Source organism: Sus scrofa, chromosome 1 (assembly GCF_000003025.6).
Source record: "Sus scrofa isolate TJ Tabasco breed Duroc chromosome 1, Sscrofa11.1, whole genome shotgun sequence".
In the NCBI taxonomy this organism is placed as follows: Eukaryota; Metazoa; Chordata; class Mammalia; order Artiodactyla; family Suidae; genus Sus; species Sus scrofa.
In genome coordinates, this window is record NC_010443.5 from 264,277,539 (window position 1) to 264,304,362 (window position 26,824).

Genomic DNA, 26,824 nt, shown 5'->3' on the forward strand with positions numbered 1-26,824 from the left:
GCCTCTGTCCACGGCATTAGTGCTGGTTGGAGGGAGAGGGGGTGTGGAGCCCGCCAGGCCGCCTGTTCCCACAGCCGCCAGCCGAGCAGAGCGCTGCCATGGCGCTGGCCAGGCCTGGGACCCAGGACCTCATGCCCCCAGTTCCTCTCCTGCTGCTGCTGCTGCTGCTCTGGGCCCCTGCCCTCGCCCTCCCGACCGGTGAGTTGGGGCCTGAGCCTTGGAGGCCCTGGGGCTGGCTCTGCCCCCAAAACAGACTCCCTGGACCCTGGGGGGCTGTCCGTGTGGGTGCCTGGCTGACTGCGGGGTGCAGAGGGGAGTGCTGCTGGGGCAGCTGGCACCCGCGTGGTCGAGGGGGACTTTGTGGGGGGATGGTGGCCAGCTGTGGTCCGGGTAACAGGCTCTGTGCATCTCGGGAGGGGTGCTGTACCCTGCACAGGAGGGGGTGTTGGGGCTCGGGTGTCCCGGCCTGTGAGGTCAGCGTTTGGGGAGCTCTGATGTGTGCTGTGTGCAGGCCGGGGTGTGGGTCGTAGGTGCGTGGAAGTTGTGAGGTGGGACGGCTGTCCCACCCGTGCCAGGAGTTGTGTCTGAGGCTCTCTGGGTGCGGTGGGCTGTATCCCAGCGTGACTTGTGGGGTTGAAGTTATCAAGTGGGTGGAACTGTGTCTCTGCTCGTGACCTGGGGTAGGGGCGGGAGACCCCAGCCCGGGGGACTGGGGTGGAGAAGAGGGAAGGAGATCCAGGGGAGCTGGGCGCCTGTCTGCATCCCCTCCATGTGTGAGCTGGCCCTGCCTGCACTGGGGGGCTCTGGGGTCCCTGGGGGGTGGCTGGGCACCTGGGAACACGTGTGTCCACTCTTGCCCCCACCCGGCATTCCCAGGCCAAGCTGAAAGGGCTTTCTGAAGCGTGCCCTGTTCACCAAGAGGCTTTTGCTTTTGTCCAAGTGGATTCCTGCACGCGGGCCTAGGATTCTTCCTGGGGGGTCCAGGGACGCTTTGTCTTGGTCACTATAGCTACGGGGCCAGGACTGGGACGTCTTGCGCAGGCAAATGGCCTGGGCTCCGCCACGGCTGGGGGAGCCCCCGCCTCCTCAGACTCCCAGGGTGTGGGGCCCACACCCCCCCCCCCGCCCCCGCCCAGGCCCTCACCTGGCGCTTCCTCAGCCTCTCAGCCTTCGTCCCCTCTGCTCTCCGCAGGCCTGCAGCCTGGGCTCCTGAGGCAGATCTGAAAGGAGCTGGGGGCCTGCTCTCTGCACAAGGGGCATGTGAGCTGGTGCCTGTCCCCTACCCTACAATGCACACGCACAGATCACTCAAATGTACACATGCGTGTACACACACAAATCACATGTGTACACACACACACACCTGCCAGCACACCAGTGTGGGACACATGACCACGTGAACAGGTGTCCACAGGTACACGTAGACCCCCCCCACGCATGCACTTGTGGGCACACACATGACACGTACGTGACGTGTGCCTGCACACATGTGTGCATTCTTACTCAGACGTACATTCACATGCACCTTGCAGCAGCCTGAACACAAAGTAGATGCTACAGGAGGGAACGGACACCGATAGACACACTCCCCCCCCCACAGCCCCGCTGGGACTCCCAGGGCCAGCCTTTCCCCCTGCGATTCCCCCCAGAGGGAGCCCCCTCTCTGCGGATCCCTGAGGGCTGGTGGGGGTGGTGGAGTCTTGAGCATTTCTGGATGCTGGACCCAAGTACTGACCGCCGGGAGGAGAGGCGCTGGGGATTGTGTCACTTGAAAAGTAGCCTCTATCCCAGAGGGGCTGGGGATTCTGGATGCCCTGGGCCCCAGGCTCTGCTGCCAAGCCCGCCAGGCCCTGAGGGGGGGGTGGGGGCCCCTCTGCCTCAGGCCCTCTCTGCCGCAAAGGCCGGCTGGTTGCTAGGAGAGCACCAAGCATCTCAGAGCACAATGGGGCACATCAGGCTCTCACATCCCTCCCGCTCCCCGCACACCCTGGGAGCCTGGATGACAAAGGGGTGGCGAGTCCAGCCCCAAGTCTGGCCCCTCCTCCAGCCAGAGCTGGGTGGGAGCCTGTGGGATAGAGGCAGGGCGTGGGGAACTGCACACAAGCACCCAGCATCGGGATCTGTTGAAGAGTCAGTGTTCGCCCTGAGTAAAATTTGTTGGCAAATGAATAAATAATACCATCGGCCACTACGGGGCAGACGCTGTGCTGCTGAACTAACATGAGCAAATTTAACTCTCACAACAGCGCTCTGAGGTTGACTCTGATACCTCCAGTCTACAGAGAAGGAAAGTGAGGCCCAGAGAGGGTCAGTAACTTGCTCTGAGTCACAAAGCTTATGTGTGGTGGGGCAGGGTGAGGAGGGGGGCAGGATTTCACAGTCCCCTCTGGGACTAGTCTGTAAAGTCACATCTCTTCTCCGTGCTTCTGTCTAGAGAGCAAACCAGCTCACTCCAATGGTTGCTACAAGAATTCAATAAGAAAATGCAGTGGTTCTCCAACTTAGGTTTGGCATGGCAAGCCCCCCTGCCCACCCCACCCCCCCGCTGCCCGTTTCAAATGACATTTTTAGACAGAAGCCGGGCACCCACTCATAGTTAAAAGTGAAATAGTTACAAGTGGCCGGTCCGGTGGTGGCAGGCCCAGAGCCCCATCTGCTTGGTCTCGCCCCCATTTCCGGACGTGCCTCTGTGGCCCCAGTGCTCTGAGACGATGGTTTGGGAACAGTGGGGTCACTGAGGCCTGGCAAAGGGTAGACAGAGGATCTGTGGCTGCTACTGCTGCCATTATCAACATTATGCCTTTTAACCTCGGGTGACAAACATTTTCGTAAAAGACTATTCCCAACCTTCCTGCCTTATTAGAATAAGTTAGCCCTTTTCCAATGGTTCTGCCTCAGTTGCACTATTATTCAGTCCTTTGCTTGGGGCCTTGTGCTACTAGATGAACTTTTTTTTTTTCTCCCTAGGCCAAAAGCACATCTTCTGAGATCTTGGGTGGTGTCTTAGATATATTCTCTTTTTTGCCTTGTCAAGATGGGAAGCTTCACAAAACCCACCCTCAGGAAACACTTCTCATTTTTTGTTGGCCGTTCTCACTAGGCCCGTTACAAGTGCACATAGAGTAGGAGTTACTAGGCACCGAGTGAGGCCTGAAGCACCTTGGGATTGCTAGCAGCTGGGTTCTGGACAGACAGGGAAGACCACGCATTCTGCCCAGGCTGATACTGGAACCTCCACTCTCAGGCAAACCTTCAGAGATTCTGTCCGTGCCTGGGATAGGCTGAGCTAGAATGCTCTAAAATGATGATCGGTGGGTGACAATTTAGAGTTTGCAGAATTTCACATGCATTGGGAGATATGGGCTTCTCAGAAGTCCGGAATCGATCTGCCTCTTCATTTTCTGAGGGATGACCCTAGGCAAGTTTATTAACCTCTCTGAGTTAGAAAAGCAGAAACTTTCTTAATTTGCACCCACCTTTTCCACTTTGAATCAAATACAATAACGTAGTAATAGATGCAGGAGGTGTAGCGTGGCCCAGAGCACAGAATGTGCACTAAATGGCCGCTGTTGTGAAACTCCTGTCCTTTCCATGGAGAAAATTCCCTTCCTAGAGACGGGTTCTGGGCCTTCCCAAGGCAGGGCAGCAGGTCCGGGGCGGGGTGGGGGTGGGGGTGGGGTCGGGGGGGCGGTGGTCGGTTAATCCCTCCCTTGCCAGGTCGTCCCAGGCAGCCTGAGAGGTCAGGAGGGATTTGTAAAGATAAGCACAGGCCCCTCGTCACCCTGGCAACAGGCCACGCCCCTCCAGCCTGGCCCAGAAGGCCCCTCCCCTGTCCCGCCATCCTTACTTCTCCGCTCCGCCCCGGGCTAGCCTGGCCTCCCGGGCTCGCTCCTGGGAGGCAGAGAGGCCGAGATCTGCGTTCCTTTCCAGGCCTCAACGTGCAAAGGAACCCCCAGGGCGCACGTCGCAATGCAGATTTTTGGACCCGAGGCCCAGCGGTTCTGGATCTCTGGGTCTGCAGGAGGGGCCCAGGAATCTGAATTCTTAGGCTCTGGGGTAATTCTGGAGGCTGTGGAACAGTGAGACCTGGGTTTGGGTTCCAGCCCTTCCTGGGGGACCGTGAAGTCGCTTCATCTCGGAGCCTCACTTTGCTCAAGTTAAAAAAGGGAAAAAGCCCTTTCCACCTTCTTAGGCGGATGTGCAGACAGATGACAGGGAGATGCGCTGGCCCTCACGCGCAGGTTTCTGGCGCACTGCATGCCTCGTGGGACGAACCGCTCCCCTGCCGCTGTCGGCAGGAACTCCTTCCTCCCGTGGGGCTGGGCGCTGTCCCCCGGGCTCTGTCATATGGGGTCACAGCCCACCTGCTCTCACTGTGATGAACACCTTCCCGGTCCCCCAAGGCACTGTCTCCCCAGCCTGCTAGGAAGTGGAGGGCTCTGAACTGGGGACAGAGCTCCAGACTGGGGTGCAGTCCCTTGTGTCACACAGATGAAGGGTGGTGCCTTGTCAGGCCCAGCACCCACAGCCAAGGCCCCTCAGCAGGAGACGTGATTACTGTGCTGTGCCTCCTGAGTGTGCAGGTCAAGGGACCCTGACTTTAATGGCCAGAGCCCTCACTGCAGGCTCACTGGTGCCAGGATTTCACTCATGTCCCCTTGGTGGCTCCTTACAACACCCACAAGGTGGGCACTGTTCATCCAGAACCAGCCGGGTCTGATGTCTAAACCTGTGTCCTTTCCTGAGGGAGCCTGATCAACCTCCCACCCCACCAGAGTATCTTCCCCCCCATCAGAGCATCTTACCCCCACCACTGCATCCTCCCCCCAGTCACAGCATCCTCCCCCCATCACAGCATCCTCCCCCCATCACAGCACCTTCCCACCCCCAAAAGACCATCCTCCCATCCCCCCAGACCATCCTCCCACCCTTATCACAGTAGCTTCCCACCCCCAAAAGGCCATCCTCCCCCCATCACACCATCTTCCCCCATCACAGCATCTTTCCCCATCACAGCATCTTCCCCCATCACAGCATCCTTCCCCATCACAGCATCCTCCCCATCACAGCATCCTCCCCCCATCACAGCATCTTCCCCCCATCACAGCATCTTCCTCCCATCACAGCATCTTCCCCCCATCACAGCATCTTTCCCCATCACAGCATCCTCCCCCCATCACAGCATCCTCCCCCCATTACAGCATCTTCCTCCCATCACAGCATCTTCCCCCATAACGGCATCTTCCTACTCCATCAGACTATCCTCCCACCCCCATCAGAGCATCTTCCCCTGCCATCAGACCATCTACCCTGGGAGACCACACTCTATAGTGATCAGCCACTGTGGCTCAGGGTGGGAAAAAGAAAGACAAGCTACCCATAAGCCCCTCAGAGAGGCCCGTGTGACCAGTCTTTGGGGAGGGGAACTACGGGCAGAGAGGGTCTGTGGACCCCAGAGCCCCAGAAGGCGTTTCAGACCCTCTGCCCCTCTTGCCATATGCCTGGCCCTGGGTGGCTGCCTGCCCCCCACTCCCTCTCAGTGGGCATCTGGGAAGAGTGAGCCCATGTTGAGCTGTACCAGATGCTTTGGGAGCTGGGGGTGGGTGGCTGATGGCTGTTCCCTCCCTGTGTCCACGAGTCGGTATCTCTGCCTCCCTGTCCCCCATCTGGCTTGGCCCTGGCTGGTGAGGGTGGGGGCTGGCCGGTGGAAAGCCTGGCCTGGTGGAATGTGGATGACGCCTGAGAGGCTGCCGAGCCTTATCTGGGGGTCTTCACCAGGTGGGGGAGGGGAGATGCAGGGCTCAAAGCTGTTCCGGGGCCTGGTTAGTGTCTGGATGACAACCTTGGGGGGGAGGGGTGCCTCTCAGAGCCCCAGGTGGAGGGGGTGCCTCCTTCTTGCAGAGGCACCCCCTCCCCCATGACTTATTGCATTCCTACCGCCAGTGGGCACTTGACTGCTGTCTCTGAGGCTTTCAGTTCTTCAGTACCTCGTGGCCAGTACTCAAACCAGGGAGGCTCATAGGAGGAATGACTTGCCCAAGGTCTCACAGTTTGTTGGCCAGGCTGGGATTTGAATCCAGGACTGCTTGACTTCAAAGTTCTTAGACCAGCATGACACTGACGGGCCTAAGAAGGGAGGGTGGGAGGGAGGCGGCCTCTAGATCAGGGGGTGATTCTCTAACAGAGGATCTGCTTTGTGGGGCCAGCGCAGTGGCCAGAGCCAGGAGTTCCACCAGCAGGTCTCAATACCTGCCCTGTACCCTGTGACCTCGGCCAGTGAGGGATCCTCAGAGGGGTTCCCAGGCCAGCAGGGCAGGGAGGGAGGAGGGGCGGACTGCGGAGAGGGGCCTTTGAAGTCCTCCGGCTCCAGTTTCGGCTCCAGTTTCACGCAGAGATGGAGTTACCAGACCCCCAGCAGGAGCAGTGGAGTGGGCAATGGGAGGAGGCCCCCTCCTTGGAGGAAGAAGGCTGGGGACCCCCGCCCCAGGTGGGGCTGAAACATGAGGACAGACCCTGAAGCTCACAGGGTTGTCTGTTCACTAATCCTGCTGCGGAGCCGGGCATCCCAGGCCCTATTTCTCTGCCATGGACGGTCTTCTGAAACCGCTCCCAGTTCTGGTGTGCAGCTGCTTGGGACCCCATTTGCAGACCCCCGGCCCTCCCTCCATCCTCCTGTGTAGGACAGACCACTGCTGCTCCCCAAATCTGTGATCTGTGGATGGGCCTGGATTTGGGGAGGGGAGTGTCCAGGAAGTCCCTGCCTCCACCCTACCCCCCAACTCCCGCCACCAGCCAGTTTCCTTTCTCCACAGGAACGGTGCCTTCGGAGACCCCAGGGGCCTGTGCCTCAGACCCGTGTGCTCCAGGGACCGAATGCCAGGCTACAGAGAGTGGTGGCTACACCTGCGGGCCCACGGAGCCCCGGGGCTGTGCCAGCCAGCCATGCCACCACGGTGCTCTGTGTGTGCCCCAGGATCCAGATCCCAACGGCTTCCGCTGCTACTGCGTGCCCGGATTCCAGGGCCCGCACTGTGAGCTGGACATTGATGAGTGTGCGTCCCGGCCCTGCCACCACGGGGCCACATGCCGCAACCTGGCTGATCGCTATGAGTGCCACTGCCCCCTCGGCTATGCAGGTAATGGCCTAGGCTGTCCCTGGAGGCAGATGTAATGCCCATCCCATCAGGGGCTCAGAGTGTCAAACCGTGTATTCAGCTCTGACCATAGCGTAGACACCCCCAGGCAGCCTGGCAGCTCTAGGGTATGGCTGCTCTTGGCCTTGCTGTGGAATCGATGCTTCTCCGGCTAATCTGGCAGCTCTGGATGAGCGTGCGAGTGTGTGAGCGCTGGCAGGGTGCCTGGCACAGAACAGGCACTGGACAAATGTTATGTCAGTCCCTTGTAGGGTTCAGGCGGTGCTGGGGGGTGGAGACACCCCCAGGCATCTCTGGGACTAGAGTGCAGCTATGCCTGGTTTGACTTCAATCAGACGTGTCTAGACAGCATTTCTAGCACTGACTCACAGACCCATCGGCCAGTGGCGCAGACACCATTTGGTGCCTAATCTAGTGGTTCTAGAGCGTGAACACCCCTGGTATGGTTTGGGTGGTAACGGGTGCCCCTCCCCAGTGGGTGCCCCCTGCGCCCTCACAGCTCCAGCATAGATGAGCTTGCTGATCTTGCTCCAAGCAGTAATGAAGATGCACTCCAAGGGTGTCCACTGTCTTGGGGTCGGAGTTCCCTCCTCCCCAGTAGGGTCCTGTCCCTGCCCCACCACCATCCAAGGTGAGAGCATCCTGGGCCAACTGCCTAGAAGTCAGGAAGGAGGGCACAGCTGGGGACAGGTCTGGGAGCGAGGCTAGGTCTAGGGCAGTTGGGAGCCTGCAGGGTGGACACTGCAGGTTCTAGTCAACCCTGAATTCAGATGACTCTCTCTGAGGGCAGAGGGCAGGGCGAGGTCACCTAAGAGTACGGGGTGCAGACTGCGGGCTGGGCTCCAGGAAATGAGGCGTAGAGAGACGGATCTTGGCACACAGATGAAAATGAACTTTGAAAATGGGTTCTGTGCACCTTTCTCATCATTTGAGATTTCAGGTGTCTGGACAGATTAGCTATGATGTGTGAGTAGGTTACATAAAGGGCCTCTGTGTCTGTCAGTATCCCCAGTGTCTGGGCTCCCTGAATGCGTTTGTGGGAAATGTCGGTGTGTGGGTGCCAGCAGGTGTGTGTGTACTCGGATGTGTGGTGCTCAGATGCTTTGGGTAAGGCGTTCTGAGTGAGTTGTGGATGTGTGAGCTGGGGGCAGCGTCTGCTGTGATTCATTTCCTCCTCCCTCCGTTCTGAGCCAGGCGGGGGAGGCTGGGATTCCAGGAGCCCTGGGCCTGGCTCCCCCTGGCACAGAGGGTGGGAGTGGGGCTGGGTCACAGGAAGGAGGGGCCATGTTTTGTGCTCATTGGGCTGAGAAGGGGGGAGGGTTCCAGCTGGAGCCAGCTGCGTCCCTGGCTTCCCATGACCAATCCCACGTAGGGGCAGAGGCAGGGCCACTGGAGTGCACAATGAATGTGGCCTCCACCATGGGCTTGGGCAGGCCATCTCCAAATGCTGAGATCCTCCATCTCCTTTCATCTCCACAGCCCCACCCCCGAGAGCCTCCCAACCCTCTTGGTTTTGTCCAGGACTGAGGGGGGTTCCCAGGATACAGGACTTTCAGTTTTAAAAACAAAACAGGGAGTTCCCGTCGTGGCTCAGTGGCTCGGTGGTTAACAAATCCGACTAGGAACAATGAGGTTGCAGGTTTGATCCCTGGCCTTGCTCAGTGGGTTATGGATCTGGCGTTGCTGTGAGCTGTGGTGTAGGTTGCAGACGCGGCTCGGATCTGGCGTTGCTGTCGCTGTTGCGTGGGCCGGCAGCTACAGCTCCAATGAGACCCTCTAGCCTGGGAACCTCCATATGGCGTGGGTGCAGCCCTAGAAAAGACAAAAAGACAAAACAAACAAACAAAAAACAGTGCAGGGAAAACCTGAAGGAGTTGGTTACCTGCTCCAGCATCTCCCACCACGCTGCGTCCCTCCTGCCTGGGGTCCATATTTGCACTCTCTGCAAAAAGCCAGCAGAGCGGGGCTTCTAAAATGCAGATAGGATGGTGTGAAAACTGGTAGGATATAAGCTCAGATTGTGTTACTTGGCCCCCCAAGGCCAGACCCCAGCCCACCCCTCCCCTCTGCTCTCCCCTTGGCTTCTGACCCTCCATGAGGCCCCTGCCCCAAGCAAGTCTTGACCGATAGTCTCTCTGGCCTCTAACTGCTCCAACAGGCCCCTATCCTAGTCTAGTGAATGCCCCCTCCTTCTTCAAAAGGCTCCTCTTCCAAGAAACTTCCCTGACTCCCAATTCCCCTGGCCAAGAGCCGGGCTCTTGCTTTTACAAGATCCACCTCGTTGGCACTGTTGAGCCTATCAAAATTAAAAATCGGTCCCCACTTATGCAATATTGACCTAACCCCGTCTCCTGGGCTAGACTGCTGTGAGTTCAAGGGGGCAGGGATGTCTGTGTTGTTTTAACCCCACTGCCGTTGCGGGCGCAAGAAACACCTGCTCTGGATGAACAGACCGACGGATTTCTTCTCTGGATCCTGACATTCCGCTGCTGGTCACTGTCTGGAGCGGGTTTTGGGTCAGCCTGGCTCGGCCTCTTTCGCTCTCCCTCTGGGCGTCCATCTCTCCGTCTGTCTCGGGCCCTGTTCAGGCGTGACCTGCGAGTCAGAGGTGGACGAGTGCGCCTCGGCGCCCTGCCTGCACGGGGGCTCGTGCCTGGACGGCGTGGGCTCCTACCGCTGTGTGTGCGCGCCAGGCTACGGGGGCGCCAGCTGCCAGCTGGACCTGGACGAGTGCCAGAGCCAGCCCTGTGCGCACGGGGGCGTGTGCCACGACCTGGTCAACGGGTGAGCGGGCGCCCGGGTACCTTCAGACGGGAGACTGCGTGGTGGGCCTGTGGGGCGGGGGATGGCACAGCAGAGGCAAGGGAGGGGCTGGGGTCCGGCTCGCCCCTCAACTCCCGCCATCGCCTCTGGCCACAGGTTCCAGTGTGACTGCGCGGACACGGGCTTTGAGGGCACGCGCTGTGAGCAGGAGGTGCTGGAGTGCGCATCGTCACCTTGCGCACACAACGCGTCCTGCCTGGAGGGCCTGGGAAGCTTCCGCTGCCTTTGCTGGCCAGGTGTGTGTGCGCGTGCGCGCTGGGGGGGTGGTGGGGCTACCGGGTGGTATGGGCTTGTGCGCACGCGCTCTCAGTGGGCGAGGCAGTGTGTGCGTTGCGGTGGTAACCTTCTTTGCGCTTCAGTTTCCTGATCTGCAAAGTGGGCTAATCATAGCACTTGCTCCCAGGCTGTTGTGAGGAGATTAAAGGTGTAACATCCATGGAGCCTTGGCACAAGGTCCAGCACGTGCAAAGTGCCCCCTGATACTGGTAATAATAGTGACTTGATGCTGCTGGTGACAAAGACTGCCCTGGTCATTCCTACTCTTCTCAATGTGTCCCTCCTCAGAATATCAGTGACCATATTCGGAGCTGTTGTCTGAGCCTGGTCCTGGGCTGGCCTGGCGCAGTGGAGGGGTGCTGCCTGATGCCCGCCTGTGCCTTGATCCCCGTGCACGGGTGTATGTGTGTCCCCAGGATACAGCGGCGAGTGGTGCGAGGTGGACGAGGACGAGTGTGCATCGGGCCCCTGCCAGCATGGGGGCCAGTGCCTGCAGCGCTCTGACCCAACCCTCTATGGGGGCATCCAGGCTGCCTTCCCAGGTGCCTTCAGCTTCCGCTATGCTGCTGGCTTCCTGTGCCGCTGCCCTCTGGGCTTTGAGGGTGAGTCCACCCCCTTCCAGGGAAGCATCCAGATGCATGGGAGGGATGCCAGGGTTGGGTTCAAACTCCTCCCTGGCCTCAGTCTCCATAGCTATTGAAATGGGCTCTCCAGTTCCAGTCTGGCTCTGAGGGAGAGGGTGGGAACCACAGCTGGGCTTCTTGCAGGGGATGACTGCAGCGTGGACGTGGACGAGTGTGCCTCACGGCCGTGCCTCAGCGGAGGCCTCTGCCAGGACCTGCCCAACAGCTTCCAATGCCACTGTCCAGATGGCTACACAGGTGTCTGGGGTGGGGTGGGCACTGGGGCAGGGCAAAGTCAGAGTTAGAGGGCCTGGGACAAGAAGGTTCCTTCTGGCTGATGTGTGCAGGCTGGATCGATGGGGGACAAGGTGGATGTGGTGGCCGAGGTGACAGATGAGAGGGCTAAGCTGGAACCTGGGTTTCGGAGGTGGGAGTGGAGCTTGAGAAGTATTTGCGTGGGACACTCTCCAGTCCTGAGGGCTGAGGGCTATTCCAGGTGGGAGTGGGAGGGGTCAGGGATGCCAGCTGCGTTTCTGCCCTGGGTGATGCTGGGCAGAGAATGACGAGTTTAGCCTTGTCCATGTGGAGTGCCTGTGGAGCACCCGCAGGGAGGTCTGGGGTCTGGGGCCCAGGAGATGCGCCTGGAACTGGGGGTCAGGGGTGTTATCTTGCCAGCTGGCCAAGGTTGTCCAGGAGAAAGTGTGAAGTGTCCCAGACACGTGACATAAAAGGGCTGGGCAGAGGCCTAGGGGCCTGCAGGAGGGATAGGGTGGTTCAGCTGGGACAGAGGAGGCAAAGTGGCTGGTGTGGGTGTAGGTGTGGTGGCGGGTGGGGAGCATCATGAGATCTGGGAGCAGTATCTAGAGAAGGATGAGCATGCTCTTTGGGGAGCTGGGGCCTGTTGGGCAGGAGTTGGCTCTGCAGAAAGCCTCTCCCTGCCTTGGGCACAGCAGGTGCCAGACACGCAGACATCTTTCTCTAGACACTGGTGAACCCGAGGAACTTCTCACGCACTCACTGAGTGTCCCTGTCCCCTCTGGAATGCCTGTGACGCTTCCCCCCACACCCGCCCGCATTCCTGCCCAGGCAGGCGGCCTCCTCTCCCTGGCACGGTTCCTGGGCACAGGCTCCCGGCCCTGGGGAAGGAGGTGGTGATCTCTGTCCCTCACCCCCTCACCTGCCCAAAGAGGCTGGGGCTCAGCGTCCCACTCCTGGGTGGCCAACCTCCCCGGGCACCCTGAGAGCCCATCTACTGCTCCCACGGGCTGAGGTTCCCCGAGTCCTGTCCCAGAAGCAGTGGCCCCCACACAGTGGGCCTGCAGCGGCATGTCCTGCCTCAGAAGGCATTTTCTGCATTGTTTTTCTTCTCACCACTGCCCCATGAGATAAGCTAAGTCCCCATCTTACAGATGAAGTGACAGAGGCTTTAGAGAGGGGGTGGCAACCCCCTCCCCACCCAGGTTCACCAGTGTCAGCGGGAGCCCAGCTCCTCCCCAAGCTGAGCTCAGCTGATGGGTAGCAGGGAGGTCAGACCTCCGAGTTCAGGGACTGGGAGGGGAACCCCAGCCGTGGGGCTGGGATCCTTGCCGCTGTCCACCCCATCCTCCCTTTGGGTTGTGCTGGGTGTGGGGGAGGCCAGTGCCTGGCATTCCTGAGCTGGCTCCGAAGGAGGCGGCCAGGCCAGGCGGGGAGCTCCGCTCCCCAGCCTCGGCGCCTGCCCACCACTCTCCGCCCATCTGTGGGGACATGCGATGGGGCTGTGGGCTCTGAGGACCTTCCTGGGGGTGTTGTGGCTCCTGGCAGGTATGCGGGGCTCGGCCTTGGGCAGGGGGAGGTGGGGCTGGCTGTCCTCAGAAGGAGGCCATGGTGTTTGTGGGCTGATTAGGGCCAAGATTCAAATCCTGGAGGATTCTGTGGGCTTGGGTTCTTCTGGCTAGGAGACATGGGTGCGGGCAGGGCTGGCCTTGGTGATTTTGTGGAGACTCTGGCTGAGCTGGGGCTGGGCTGTGGCCTTTTGACCCACGCTGGGGCCAGAGCACCTGGCATGGAAGCTCCTGAAGGGGAGCGCGAGGTGGCCCTTTCACACCCAGGGTGGGGGCCATAGAGCAGAGGGACAGAGGGCTTAGAGCCAGGAGCTACTTGAGTGCCACAGATGCATCCTCCATTTCACTGTTCTGTCCACAAAGGTCATGCCAGGTCCACTGCTGGGCACCGGTGACATAGCCAGGCCCCTGCAGGAGATCTCAGCTGAGTAAACAGATATTTTCAATACAGGGTTCTGGAGAGCTGTGCCTGGGAATGGGCAAAAAGAGTTGGGAGTGACACAGTAGCTTGGGGTTGGGAGTCAGAGAAAGCCTCCTAGGGGACTGGGTGTTTGAATCTGGGTTTTGTAGGATGAGTAGGAGTTTGAAAGGTGGGGTTAGGGAGAATGAGAGGGGGCAGTGAGAGCAAAGCCCCAGAGGCAGGACTTTCTAGGGAATGCCTGGAGGAAGAGGCAGCTGGAGGGTTGTAGGCAGCAGGGTTGAGACTTGCATGCCTGGTAGAGCCCAGCCTCTGGATCTCAAATGCCAGGGTTGAGAGCCTGGACCTTAATCAATGGAGGAACCTGGCCAGGTCACACCTTAGAAATAGATCTCTGGCTGCTTTTAGAGATGGATGGTGGAGCGGGTTCTAAAGGCTGGAGAACTAGCAGACACTAGACATGCCCTGGAGAGCTTGTGAGGTGGGAAGGGGAGATCGGAGGGTGTTTAGGGGATTGAGTCCATAGGGCCTGGAGACTCACCAGGTGTGGTAAAGGAAAGAGCATCTTGAACTCTAGTGTCCAGGGACTTTAGGGGACCATGAGAAATCCTTTGGGAATTGGGAATGGGTTTGGCTGATAGAAACAGGTCCCTGTGCTGAGGCAGGTAGGCTCTGGGTCAGGACCGTGGTTCTGGCCTGGGGTGCTCAGCCTTGGCCTGGTCTCTCCTGAAGGCCCGACATGTCAGGAGGATGTGAACGAATGCCTGTCAGAGCCTTGCCTCCACGGTGGCACCTGCGAAGACACGGTGGCCGGCTACATCTGCTGGTGCCCAGAGACCTGGGGTGGGCATGACTGTTCCGTGCAGCTCACCGGGTGCGAGGGCCACACTTGCCCGCTGGCTGCCACCTGCATCCCCACCTTCAAGTCAGGGGTCCACAGTTACACCTGCCGCTGCCCACCTGGTACCCATGGACCTTTGTGTGGCCAGAATACCACCTTCTCCGTGGTGGCTGGGAACCCTGTCCGGGCTGTGGTGCCAGCTGGTGGTCCCTTGGGTCTGGCACTGAGGTTTCGTACCACAGTAACTTCTGGTCCCTTGGCCACTCGCTCGGATACTCAGGACAGCTTGGAGCTGGCACTGGTGGGGGCCATGCTTCAGGCCACACTCAGGAGCCGTGGCAACAATGTGCTTGTCCTGAGGCTGCTGGACATGGCCCTAAATGACGGCTACTGGCACCAAGTGGAGGTGGCACTCCGCCTAGGGGTTCTGGAGCTGCGGCTCTGGCACGAAGGCTGCCCTGCCCGCCTGTGTATGGCCTCCAGTCCTGTGGCCCTGCCTCCTCTGGCTTCCCAGGCCCCGATGCCTGCTGGGTTCTGCTCCAGCCAGCTGGGTGGCGGGGCCTTTGCAGGCTGCCTCCAGGATGTCCACGTGGACGGCCACCTCCTGCTGCCTGAGGATCTCGGCGAGAATGTCCTCCTGGGCTGCGGGCGCCAGGAGCAGTGTCAACCTCCGCCGTGTGCCCACGGAGGGGCCTGCGTGGACCTGTGGACTCATTTCCTTTGTGACTGCCCCCGGCCCTATAGCGGTCCCACATGTGCTGATGGTGAGGAACGGGCCAGGTGGGCCCAGGGCAAGGGCTGCGCCTTCCCCCAGCCCGCAGGCCTCACGCCCAGCACCCTTTCTCCCTGCAGAGGTTCCTGCTGCCACCTTTGGCTTGGGGGGCACCCTGAGCTCTGCTTCCTTCCTGCTCAACCAGCTGCCAGGCCCCAACCTCACTGTGTCCTTCCTCCTCCGCACTCGGGAACCTGCTGGCCTTCTGCTCCAGTTTGCCAACGACTCAGCAGCTGGCCTGACGGTGTTCCTGAGCGAGGGCCAGATCCGGGCCGAGGTGCTGGGCAGTCCCGCGCTGCTGCTCCCAGGGCGCTGGGATGATGGGCTCCGCCACCTGGTGATGCTCAGCTTTGGGCCTGACCACCTGCAGAGCTTGGGGCAGCAGGTGCATGTGGGTGGGAGGCTCTTCCCTGCTGATGCCCAGCCCTGGGGTGGGCCCTTCCGAGGCTGCATCCAAGACCTGCGGCTCAACGGCCTTCACCTCCCCTTCTTTCCACCGCTGCTGGGGAACTCCAGCCAGCCCAGTGCCCCGGGCAGCAGGCAGTCCTGGAATCTCACTATGGGCTGCGTCTCCGAGGATACTTGCAGTGTGAGTGCCAGGGGGAAGGGTATGGGTCCTTTCCTGCAGCATCGCTGGGGGTTAGCCTGTCCTTGTCCTGGGCAGGACAGCATGAGGAGGTGGAGCACCTGCCCGGGGTTCCACTGCTGGAGAGAGAGAGCAGGGTTCACTTTTAATCTCCTCTCTGGCCAGCTGCTCTTGGCCTCTGGTAGTCCCCATGCCTCTCTTCTCAGTTCTAATCTGAGACAGACACCCTGATCCAGGCAGAAGGCTGCCTGAGCCTTTCTGCAGGAGCCGCTTAGGGACAGGGACACCCAGGCTCATGAACAAAGCACCAGTCCTGGGACTAGGATAGTCTGGGTGGGAATTCTGCTGCCTCTATTTCTATTCTACTGGCTAGGTGACTCAGGCAAGGGGGTTTTCATCTCTGAGCCTGTCTTCTCTTCTGTAAAATGGGGATGACAGTAACTTCTCTATTTGTTGGTGAGGAGGTAACCTGCCTTGGTCCTCCTGCAGCCTGACCCCTGTCTCAATGGTGGGACTTGCCTCGTCACCTGGAATGACTTCCATTGCACCTGCCCTGCCAACTTCACAGGGCCCACGTGTGCCCAACAGCTGTGGTGTCCTGGACAGCCCTGTCTCCCGCCTGCCACCTGCGAGGAGGTCCCTGATGGCTTTGTCTGTGAGTGTGTGCCCTGGGTGGCCCACATGGACACCCAAGCTGGGTTAGATCCCACCCTATCCCTCAGGGGTCGGAGACAATAGACCAGGATCCCAAGAGCGCTGGCCCGGTATGGTTGAGCCACTGTATATGGGACAGTCTTTCTGGAGGAAGAGAGCACTTGCAACATTTTCAAGGGCAAATAAAACTCTGACCAGGCGTAAGGAAGGACATTTCAGGAAGTGGGGGGAAAGCATGTGCAAAGGCCCTGAGGTTTACAAGAGCTGAAATACAAGTACAGGTGGATTGCTAGGGTCTTTGAATGCTAGGCCAGGCAGCATGGGGCTCTTCCCCAAGGACAGTGGGGAGCCGTGGGAGGGCCAGCAGGAAGGCGGTGATTTAAAAAGGTGACTGGATTTTATTAAAATGATTGCAGTGAAGACTGAGCCTCAGTGATGACAGGGCAACTTCATGGAGAAGGGAAGGAGGCAGATTTTTCAGGGGGCTTTTATTACCTGGTGTGTGATCTAGAGTGCAGGGGTGAGTGTGGGGGCACGGTGAGGGAGGTCTCCCCAGCCTGGAGCTGCTTCTCTGGAAGTGGGGAGTTGGGAGAAGAGTTTCTGGGATTAGATGATGGGAGGGTGGGTGTGCCCCTCGAGGGGGGGGGCGGGGGCGTGGCAGACAATGTCTGCACGTCACCGCCGTGTGCCTGGGTTGGGCGTGGGCGCCTGTAGGGCATCCCCCGACGCTCTGTCTCCCTGCAGGTGTGGCCGAGGCCACGTTCCGCGAGGGCCCCCCAGCTGAATTCAGTGGGCACAACGCGTCGTCGGGGCGCGCTCTCAGCGGCCTGTCACTGGCCTTCCGAACGCGTGACCCCGAGGCCGGGCTGCTGCGCGCCGAGGACGCCCCTGCCACCATCTGGCTGGCGGTGCGCAACGGCTCACTGGCGGCCGGCGTGCGCAGCGGCCCCAGCCTGCCAGGTGCGGTGCTGCCGGCGCCCGGGCCGCGCGTGGCGGACGGCGCCTGGCACCGCGTGCGCCTGGCCATGGAGCGCCCGGAGGCCGCCGCGTCGCGCTGGCTGCTGTGGCTGGACGGCGCGGCGACGCCCGTGGCGCTGCGCGGCCTGGCCGGCGACTTGGACTTCCTGCGAGGCCCAGGCGCCGCGCGCGTCCTGTTGGCGGAGAACTTCACCGGCTGCCTGGGTCGCGTGGCGCTCGGCGGCCTCCCGCTGCCCCTGGCGCGCCCGCGGCCTGGCGCGGCCCCCGGCTCTCGGGAGCCCTTCTCAGCCTGGCCCGGGGCGCCGGCCCCGCTCCTCGGCTGCCGAGGCGCGCCCGTGTGTGTTCCGTCGCCCTGCCTGCACGGCGGCGCCTGCCGCGACCTCTTCGACGCAGTCGCCTGCGCTTGTGGCCCAGGCTGGGAGGGCCCACGCTGCGAGGCGCGCGCCGACCCGTGTCGCTCGGCGCCTTGCGCGCGCGGCCGCTGCCACGCGCGCCCCGACGGCCGCTTCGAGTGCCGCTGCCCGCCCGGCTTCGCGGGCCCGCGCTGCAGGTGCGCCGAGGCGTTCTGGGACCCAGGATCCTGGCGGCTGCCACAGGGGTGGGGACAGGAGAGGAGGCGCCCGCGGCCGGTGGGCGGGGCAGGCTAGTCTGGAGGCCAGCTGCGGATGCGCTGGCTCCGTGGGCCAGCCACATCCCTTCTCTGAGCCACCAAGCCCTTATCTGTGACTTGGGGACAGCAGCCTCCTAGAGTTGCCAGATAACATTCAGGTCGCCCGGGGAAATTTGAATTTGAGATAAGCCACGCTGTGGTCTGGGGGTGGGGGTGTGGGGGGATGGCAGCAGGGAACCCAGAGCTAGTGTTGGAGGAAAACCTAGAGGCTTTCCAGCGGAGCTGCTCACCACAGATGGCCACCCCCATCAGGCCCGAGGGACGGGGCGGAGTGAGCTGGTCTTGGCCCCTTCCCTTATTCAATCTGGCTACGACTCCCCACTCCTTTTGCAACCAAGCTTATGGAGGGCGTCTGCAGAGGCTCTATGTCTAGGAGGATGCTCTTGCCCCAGGAGAGCCTTACACTTCATCGGCTCCTCAGAAGACTCTGAGCCTCTGAAAAGCCCCATGAGTTCGGGGGGGGGGCGGTCTAGAGGTTGCACACATTGTTGGGGGTGGGGATAGAGCAACAGGTGGCCTGTGCTCCACTCCTTTCACCCCAGACACCACTCCCAAGACTGACAGCAGGGTCTCTAAGAGGTGGCTCTGAACTCCCTGGGTGATGATGCAGAGGCTCAGGTGGCCTGTGGTCCCCTGAGTGACCCATAGTGCGTGGGGGTGGCCAGGTCCTTCCCAGGTGTCCAGCCCCCAGTGCAGCCTCTGTGCTTTCTGCTCAGGTTGCCTGTCCTGCCAGAGGAGTGCAGCCCGAACATCACCTGCCTCAGTGGCGCCCCATGTGAGGGTGGGCCCCAGGGTGCCAACTGCAGCTGCCAGGAGAGTTTTGCCGGCCAGAGGTGGGTGTGGGAAGTGGGCTGGTGAGTGTAGAAAGCTGGGCAGAGCGGGTTTCTGGATCCCCTCTACCCAGGGCAGGTGAAGTGGGGTGTGGATCCTTGCTCACCTTCTCAGCCCTCACTGTCGTCACCGTGCCAGACAGCCCACCTCTGCCACTTGAGTTCTTTCCTTCTGGGGCTTCCAAGACCATCCTCTGTTATGCAGACACCTGCTGGGAAGTGGTTGCCTGGTGGTGTTCAGAGCCCACCTGCATAAGGTCTGCCAGGGGAGGCTGTAAAAATGCAAGTTCTGGGCCCACTGCAGACAGATGGCATCAGCTTCCCTGGGCAGCTGCCTGCCTGTACACAGGCTCTCCTGGGCTTCTGATGGCGTGAGAGTAATTCTCAGTCATGAATGCTGGGGTGAAGGGGCATGGTGGGTGATGGAGGTTACATTCAGCTTCGATCACCTGGCAGAGCCCAGCCTGGCAGAGGTGGTGCTGGGGACAGTGGATGAATGAGCTTTGATGCCTGTGGAGGGTGGGGGGTGGATTGGGGATGGGGGAGGATCTGAGGAGGTTAAGGAGCTGGGGGAGCAAGAGGCAGCATGGGAGGGAGCAGCTTTCTCAGCCCCACCCTCTCCCCTGCCTCCCAGGTGTCAGATCCCCTGTGAAGCCAACCCCTGCTTGAATGGGGGCACCTGCCGGGCAGCTGGTGGGGTGTATGAATGTATCTGCAGTACAAGGTTCTCAGGCCAGTTCTGCGAAGTGGTGGTGAGTGATGCCAGAATGGGTGGGTACCCTGTTTTGGACGTTAGTGAAATGATGTTGGGGTGGGGTGGGGTGGGGGGAGAGGGTAGTGCCTGTGGAGCTGTTCCTGGACCAGCCCAGGGGTGGGGTGGGAGTAGCAGGGAAAGGAGACTCAGGTCCCATCTACACCCCTGCCCCCGGAGATATTTTCACTCCAGGGAGAGCCTGGGGGCCCTCACCATCCCTCTGGGGACCGCAGTGAAACAGTTGGGCTTTGCCAAGTCCAATCTGGGATCGGGATTCAGGGCCCATAAGACTTTGGAATCCTGGTATTTAGGTTGGTGGTACAGGAGCCTGAAATCCCCCGTGATTTCTGAGTCAGGATCCTAGAGTAGGAAGATTTGGGGTGCCCAGGAGTCTGAGTCAGAGGAGGCTTGACTGCTGTGAAGGCAGCCCTGACCCAGGAGGCCCAGCTGAGGGAGGGGCGGGAATAGAAGGGCGGGCGGCTTGAGCTTGAACCTCCCTCTGCCCCCTCCCCACCAAGGGGCAGGGCGGGCTTTGCAGGCCCAGGCCGAGGGAGCCCAGAGTGGGCTGCGCTAGGAAGCCTCCGGAGGAGCTTTGTTCTCCACTAGCTTCTGGCAGCCCAGGTCATAAACCTAAAAATCCCCTCTGCTTCTGGGGAATGTTTCCTTTCAAGTTGAACTTTACAGCCTCTGGCTCCCCTAACCCCGCCTCCTCCCAGAGAGGAAGTGGCTTTACAGTCCCCCAGAAGTGCCCAGGGCTCGAGGCTGGGGAGGGCCCATTCAGAGCAGAGACAAACTTTTTTCTACAGCCTTGGGTACCTTTTTCAGAGCTGGGTGCTGAGACTTGGGACCAGGTCACAGTGGGCTGAGAGGTCTCATGGGACAGAGGGAGGGCTGGGGCTTCAGAATTCCAGGTCTGTAGAATCTCTGATGGGGCATCTGGGGTGGCTGTGAAGAGGTGGAAAGGTCTTTTGGGGGGTGGGGACAGGCCCTGGTGGATTCTGGGCCAGGTCACCCTGCCCCAGCTCATGCCCTGCACAGGCTCCCTGCTACTGCCTGAGAAGCCTCCTGCTTTGGGGTTAAGCATGGTCTCCACAGATGCTTAAAAAGACTAGAGCACCCTTTGGGATCAGGTGGGATCAAGCCTCATCATTTCAGATTGGATGAGTTTATTGAGAGCAGTGGGCCGCAGGGCTGGGCACCGAGACCTGGCTTGGCCAGGTGAAGGAAGGCCCTTCGGCTGGAATCAGAGGCTGAAGGGTGATGGTATGGGCTTGGCATGGGCCTGGCACGGGCGGCAGAGGAGAACCAGTCCTGGCTCGACACCCACTAGTCCTGGCCTGGGGGAATCTGGGCGAAGCCTCTGTCTTCTCATCTAATACTTGTCAAGTGCTGGCCCAGCAGGCTCTGCTCTGCGCTTTGGGCCATAACAGTGAACAAAATAAACCAAGGATTCCTGTGCCCACACAAGGAGGTGTCCTCGCTCCCGTGAAATTACCTGAAATCCCATGCCTGGTGCTGAGCTCCTACTGGGCATTCAATAAATGTGTGTTCTCTCCTCCTGGCCAGAACCCCTGGGTTGTACAGGAATCCCTTTGCAGTGGCTCTGATAGGTGGCTCCCAGGCACTTGCTTGCATACTGCTGGGGCCAGGTCTCTCACTACTTCCCAGGGAAGCCTGCCCCAGGGATGCTTTTCTCTTCTCCTCTGAAGGGCCTGGGGGTCTCCCTGCCACCCTGGTCTCAGGCGTCTCATCACATCTCTTGCAGAAGGGCCTGCCGCTGCCGCTGCCGTTCCCACTGCTGGAGGTGGCAGTGCCTGCGGCCTGCGCTTGCCTCCTCCTCCTCCTCTTGGGCCTCCTCTCAGGGATCATGGCAGCAAGAAAGCGCCGCCAGTCAGAGGGCACCTACAGCCCCAGCCAGCAGGAGGTGGCCGGAGCCCGGCTGGAGATGGACAGTGTCCTCAAGGTGCCACCAGAGGAGAGACTCATCTAGGCTCGTCTGTCTGCAGCTCCAGGACCTGTGAGGTCCTCAGCTTCCACCTGGAGACCCAAGGAGCCGCTTCCAGAACCTGCAAGGAAATGGCTCGCCCCTTCGGGCCCTGGGGAGCTGGTAGGGGGCCCAGGATGCCTGCTGGGGGAGTGTTCCCTTTGCTGGGAGCCCCTGCCTCTGCCCTGTTGTGGACTGAGGGGAAGGGGTGCACTCGGGGAAGCAACGAGGGTCCGGAGAGGTTGTGGCCATTCTCCACCCGACCGCTGGGTCTTGCTGTGGCAGGGACATGGCTGTGCAGGGGGGGCACCAGGGGTGCACATGATGTGTTCAGGAGTGAGTGTGTGAGTGTGTGTGTGTGTACCTGGGACTGGACCTGCAGATACCAGTGTGTTACGGATGGGGCTCATGGGCATGTCCAGATCTTTGCTGTGTGTGCACATGGGTGCAGGTGACCCCGCAGAAGGGCGGCTGGGCTGTGGGGACACTAGTTCTCCCAGAGGCCAGGCCAGGACTTGCCCAAGGACCAGAGCCCCAGGTCTGGCAGCCTCTCCCATCTCCAGAGGCTGCCCCCCTCCTGGAGGCAGCTGGAAATCAGTGGGCAGCAGCAGGACATCAGTCAGGGGCTGTGAGCTCCTGGAGGCAAATCTGCCCCTTCCCTGTGCCGCCCGGAGCCAGGTTCGGGGACACAGACCACAGGGCAGACCTGCAGGAGCTGTGGGGGTGTCTGGGCCCTTCTCCCACCGGCCTGTCACCTGAAGAAAGCAGCCCTGCCTACCTCACAGGGGACTACGGGGATGGGGCCCTGGAAGTGGCTGAAGTTGGGTCTGCTGTGAGGGCTGCCCAGGACATCCTGTTAGGTGTGGGGAAGGGGCACGCTCCCTGAGGGGCAGCAGGGGGGCCAGAGGGTGATGAGGACTGAGGACACCCTCCCTGCCCACCTGCGGTTCTCCAGCTTCACCAGCGCCAGCGCTGTCCTCTCCAGGCTGCCTTCCTCTGCAGACCAGTCACCTCTATGTGGCGTCGGGAGGACTCGAGGAGAGGACTTGCAGAAAGCCCTCAGGATTGTTTGCTGAGGCGGGTGCTCAGCAAACGTTGGCACCGCCTCTGTATCGGGGCTGGTCCTGTGGACAGACACACATGAGGGCAAGAATTGGCCACCTTGCTTCCAGCCCCTTTCCTGGTGAGGCCCTCACACTGGGCTGTCTAAGCCCTGGGACCTGGCTGAGGGCCTGGTCTCTGAGCTTCCGGTCCCTTTGTCCCTGACCTGGAGATGTGCCCTTTGGTCCTTCCTGTTTCTCGGGCCAGCACCTCCTGTGCCTAGGCCAGGAGACCCCTTTCCACTTCTAGATGGGAGGCTGACCTTACCCAGCCCCCGCTGGGGTCTCATCCAGCTTTCAGAGGACAGGAGTCACATCAGAGGTGGAGCCTTGTGGTGACAGAGGGGCAGGGGCAGGGGTGAGGCTGGGGACTCAGCTGAGGCTGGGATGGGAAGGGCCCTGGACACTAGGTTAAGGGGGTACTTGGTCCTTATCCTGTAGGAGGTGGGACCGCCTTTCCCCCAACTTTCTCCATGACTCTTGGGAAAGAGAGAGGAAAGTCTGGTACCAACAGCTTAGCCACAGCCAGTGCCTTGGTTAGTTTATTAAGTCAGAGATTTGGCAAACCCATGGTCTCACAAAGCCCTAAGAAAAGACCCCTGCGTGGAATCCCAACATATGAAAGCTGGGCTCTTCTTTGGGGAGCGCTGAGCTGTCCTAAGGTTCATTTTCCAGTGCAGCCTGGGGAGGGGGACACGACCAAATGATGGGCAGGTGGGGGGACTGGGTGTACCTAGTGCCCACTCTGGATGCTTGGTCTGGATTCCCTCCCCAACAGAGCTAAGGGAGGCACGACTTCCAGGACTCTGCCCTGCTCATGAGGTCTGTGGGGGTGAAGTTCCAGGTGTCCCCTTGCACGTGTTGTCATGGGGCCTGGGTGCCTTTGACATCATTGGTGACCCGCAGCTCTGCTCCGAGGACCTGGCAGGCCTGTGCACACCTGCGAAGCCCCCCCGTCGCCCTGGGTGCCATGCTCTGCTTGGGAGGGGAAGGGGCTGAGCTGGGCTCAGAGGCCTGAATGGGCAAGGCTTGGGAGTGGGCCAGGAGTCAAAGCCTCCCCCCACAGCTCCGAGCCCCAGCCTCTGCCTCTACAAATGGGGATGCTGCAGCTGTCTGAGGCCTCCCCTCCCTGCAGAGCTTCCTCAGGACACAGGGATACCAGCCTTTTCCCCAAGAAGATTTTATTGAACGTACACACAAGATTCATCCTTGGATTTGCAAATTCAATCCAGCAAGTGAAGAGACAGCAGTGCCCATGGCGCACTGGCCACCAGCCCCCAGCACAACCACCAAGACTTCGGGGTGGCCTCCACTTCCCTCAGGCCGCCTGGTACCTCTTGTCTTATACCCTGCCCCAGGCTCTGCCTCCCTGCGGGGGCTGCTTTGTCCCCAGGGGGGCTCAGGAGTCTGCCCAGGACGGGTGGATCTGGAACCCCTACTGAAACACCTGAGCGTCCCAGAGGTGCCCACGTGGCTCAGACATGACACGGCTCCCTGCTTCCAGCAGCCAGAGGACACTGCCCAGATTTAGAGAGAAGACTGGCCTGAGGGGCTGTGACTGACTCAGGAAGGGTCTGTGTGCTAGGCAGGCCCTCCAGGCCTCCTCACCTGCGTGTGGCTGGAGGTCTCCTAGCCGCCCGCCGCTCAGACACTGACAAGGCTCCTGGAGGTACGGGGGCCTCCAGGAGCCCTTGCCCTATCAGACACCTCTGAGACTGTGTGTCTGACCATTCACAAATAGGAAATGAGAAATCAGGATGAAATGCTCACAATTTCCTGCATGTCTCAGAGGGTTGTTTTCTTAAATGGTGGGGCCATATTTTAACTTGGTTTATTGAAACTAGTCAATCTCAAGATTCATCAAATCAATAAAGGAAAAAGGAAAAGAAAGATAAAAGAAATAATAACAAAACATTTCAATTTAGCTTTGGTGACATTGGCTTCAGGAATTTCTATGCTGGCAAGAACCACAAGGTGGGTGGGGAGGGGTGGTTCTGAGCCCCCCTCCTGCCTTCGGGCTGCAAGAAGGTAGGTTTGCCTGCTCCTGTGGGGGTGGGACTGGAGCGGGGCTCAGTGCCCTGCCCACTCCTGCCCCAGGGAGCTGGGCAGCTGGGCCTCCTGTGTCAGTCTGTGCCGTTAAGCTTGGCCTTTGAGTTGGAATCCGAGTACCTGCTTCTCAGCTCTACCCCTGCAGACCGGCTCTACAAGAGGCTGAGCCGCACCTGCCAGTAACTGGAGACCAGGAGAACCCGCGGGGACCAGAGGGCGCGTGCTGAACAGCAGCCTGACTCCACCTGGTACACTCAGATTTACCTGATGCAAGTTTGTCTTCTATGAATCAGGGTTGCTGGTGCTCCCGGCCCCCATGCAGGGCTGGCCAGGGCTGGGCTTGGCTACCATGAGGGACCCAGGGATCTCTCAGCCCCCAAATCCCTACCGAGCCAGGAAAATGGAAGTTGGGGTTGGGGTGAAGACTCATGAAAGAATGAGTGTGCATATTGCTAGAGGAGGCTTGGAAATGCCTCGGCAGGTCAACCCTCAAGCCTGGGAGGAGGGTTCTGAACTTCAAACTCCAAACTGCGTGTCTCGTGCAGACGAGCTCACACTGAGGGTCCCGCTGACGCCTGTGCCCTTGGAGGTGGGGTGTGCAGGGCTGGGCTGCAGCTGGGGCAGGAGAATGGGGCTCGGGAGGAGGCATCCTGAGGAGCCTCGGGACTCCTGGTGGGCAGTTTCCAGAGGGAAGGTGGCTGGGACATGGCCTGGGGCAGTTGTTGGCCCAGCTGACCTCTTTAGTGCAAAACCCAATCAGGGGTGCAGGGGAGGGGGTGGCAGGGCGGGACAGGTGCCCGGGAGCTGGGTCAATTCCCAGGCCGGAACTGGTGCCATTCTCCAGAGATGGGCAGTGTGGAGAGGAGGAGGGGCAGCAGAGAGGGGTCCCATCCCTTCCCACCAGCAGAAACTGGGCAGAAACAGAGTGGCAGGGGAAGCGGGGCCGGCCAGCCTCGTCCCCAGCCCTTGGTGCCTGGCTCACTCGAAGGTCTCCCACTGCTTCCTGAGCTGCTCCACCGAGCCGGGGGCTGGGGCCGGGCTCACATCTTGTTTGGTTTTCCGTAACAAATCCTCAAAGGGGTCTCTGGCCTCTCGTGGAGCAGAGGGCTGCAATGAGGGCTCCAGGCCCTGGGGGTTTCTGGGGGGTAGGAGTGGGGGGTCTCCAGGCCGTAGGGCCAGCCCTTGCTTGGGCTCGGCAGCCCTGGCGCTTGAGCGGGCCAGGGGCAATGTTCGGATCCTTGAAGGGGTGACCGCTGGGGGCCCCAGGGGCTGCAGGGAGTGGGCACCCATGGGCATCTGGCCGAAGAGGTTGGGCATGGAGAGGGCAGACAGGCTGGGTTGAGACCTATGTGGGGCACAGAAGCCAGAATTGGACAGTAGGAGGCTGGGGGCAAAAGCTGGCCCCAGGGAAGTAGGAGGGATCCCGAAAGGCCCAGCTGGTGTGGAGACCAGGGGCATGGTTGGCAGTGATGCTGGCACAGGTGGGACAAAGGGGTTGAGTGATGGTTGTGGAAATGGGGTGGAGGTCCCCATGGGGGGAAAGCTAAATTGGGGGGTAAATGGGGTGGCTACATTTGGGACTGTAGGGCCTGGTGGAAGGGTACTGCCTGACCAGGCTGTGTTAAGTGGGTCCAGGAGGGCCAGCAGGGCGTCGCTGCCCGTGCCCGCAGCCCCTGGGGCCAGGCTGAGTGGCTGGAGCAGTTCGGTGGGGTCTTGTGGGGCAGCAGCGGGGAGGAGCCCGGAGAACGGGGCCAAGCCCAGGGCCGCCCGCTTTTCCCGCTCAGCCTGCAGCTGCTCCGAGGAGAAGTCGCCGAGGGCAGCATTGGCTGCCTGGAGCTTGGCCGGGCGGGCAGTGGGGGGTGGGGGCACGATACCCAGCTCTGGGGTCTTCCTGCCCTGGGGCCGGGGGATGGTGATGCTGCCCAGAGTTGGGGTGGGCACCTCCTCCTTGTCGCTGGGGTTCAGGATGCCGTCCCGGTTCTGGGGCCTGCAGGGCAGGGCTGGGGAGTTCCCAATCAGGGCCGAGGGCTTCTCAGGAGAGGTGGCCGGAGGCTTGCTGGGGATGGCCATGTCGTCCTGGCCCAGGCTCCAGAGCTTGTTGTACGGGTGGGCAAGCTTCAAGGCTCCTGGCATCCCACGGCTCCTCTCGCTCCTGCCCAAGTCCAGCCTCTGTCGGAAGGAAGGAGGGAGGCAATCCCCACAGGCTGACCTGGGACAGACTGGAAGGCAGCAGCGCCCCTCCCCTTCCCGCTCCTGTGTGCCAGGCGGATGCTAGGACAGGGGGCCCAGGAGTGTGGCCCATGAGCCCCCTGGGGCCCAGAGCAGCTGGGGGCTCAGCCCAGGTCAGCAGCAGAAACTAAGTGCAGGTCTGTCCAGACTCCGAGCCAGGCTTTTCTCACTGTGTGGCACAAAAGAGCTCCAGAGAAAGCCCCGTCTTTTCACGCCGGCGCTGCCAAGTAGTTTCAGGAAAACGACTCTACTGGCCTGAT

The 26,824-nt window shown here is 60.7% G+C and overlaps 2 protein-coding genes across 20 annotated transcripts in view; one reads left to right on the forward strand and one right to left on the reverse strand.

Annotated features, from left to right (window-relative positions):
- On the forward strand, window positions 11–24,193 carry CRB2 (crumbs 2, cell polarity complex component). The gene is made up of 13 exons (XM_003122155.6): window positions 11–198; window positions 6,813–7,136; window positions 9,743–9,938; window positions 10,074–10,213; window positions 10,670–10,855; window positions 11,021–11,134; window positions 13,850–14,722; window positions 14,811–15,319; window positions 15,806–15,971; window positions 16,715–17,498; window positions 18,335–18,451; window positions 19,083–19,200; window positions 20,968–24,193. The coding sequence occupies exons 1-13, from the start codon at window positions 99–101 to the stop codon at window positions 21,190–21,192; spliced, it is 3,852 nt and encodes a 1,283-aa protein (XP_003122203.3). The 5' UTR covers window positions 11–98; the 3' UTR covers window positions 21,193–24,193.
- The window catches only part of DENND1A (DENN domain containing 1A), a 522,363-nt gene continuing 518,989 nt past the window's right edge, over window positions 23,451–26,824 (reverse strand). For all 19 annotated transcript variants that reach the window (XM_021074670.1, XM_021074685.1, XM_021074709.1 and 16 more), the window contains one exon: window positions 23,451–26,504. In XM_021074670.1, coding sequence (XP_020930329.1) covers window positions 25,314–26,504 — 1,191 coding nt within the window. In that variant the 3' untranslated portion in view covers window positions 23,451–25,313. The remainder of the gene's footprint in view (window positions 26,505–26,824) is intronic.

Excerpts from the sequence above, each read along its gene's own strand:
- CRB2 (XM_003122155.6), top strand. The coding sequence starts at position 99 with ATGGCGCTGGCCAGGCCTGGGACCCAGGACCTCATGCCCCCAGTTCCT. Across the intron at positions 10,214-10,669 it reads CCGCTGCCTTTGCTGGCCAG|GATACAGCGGCGAGTGGTGC; the intron begins GTGTGTGTGCGC and ends GTGTGTCCCCAG. Across the intron at positions 10,856-11,020 it reads CTGCCCTCTGGGCTTTGAGG|GGGATGACTGCAGCGTGGAC; the intron begins GTGAGTCCACCC and ends GGCTTCTTGCAG.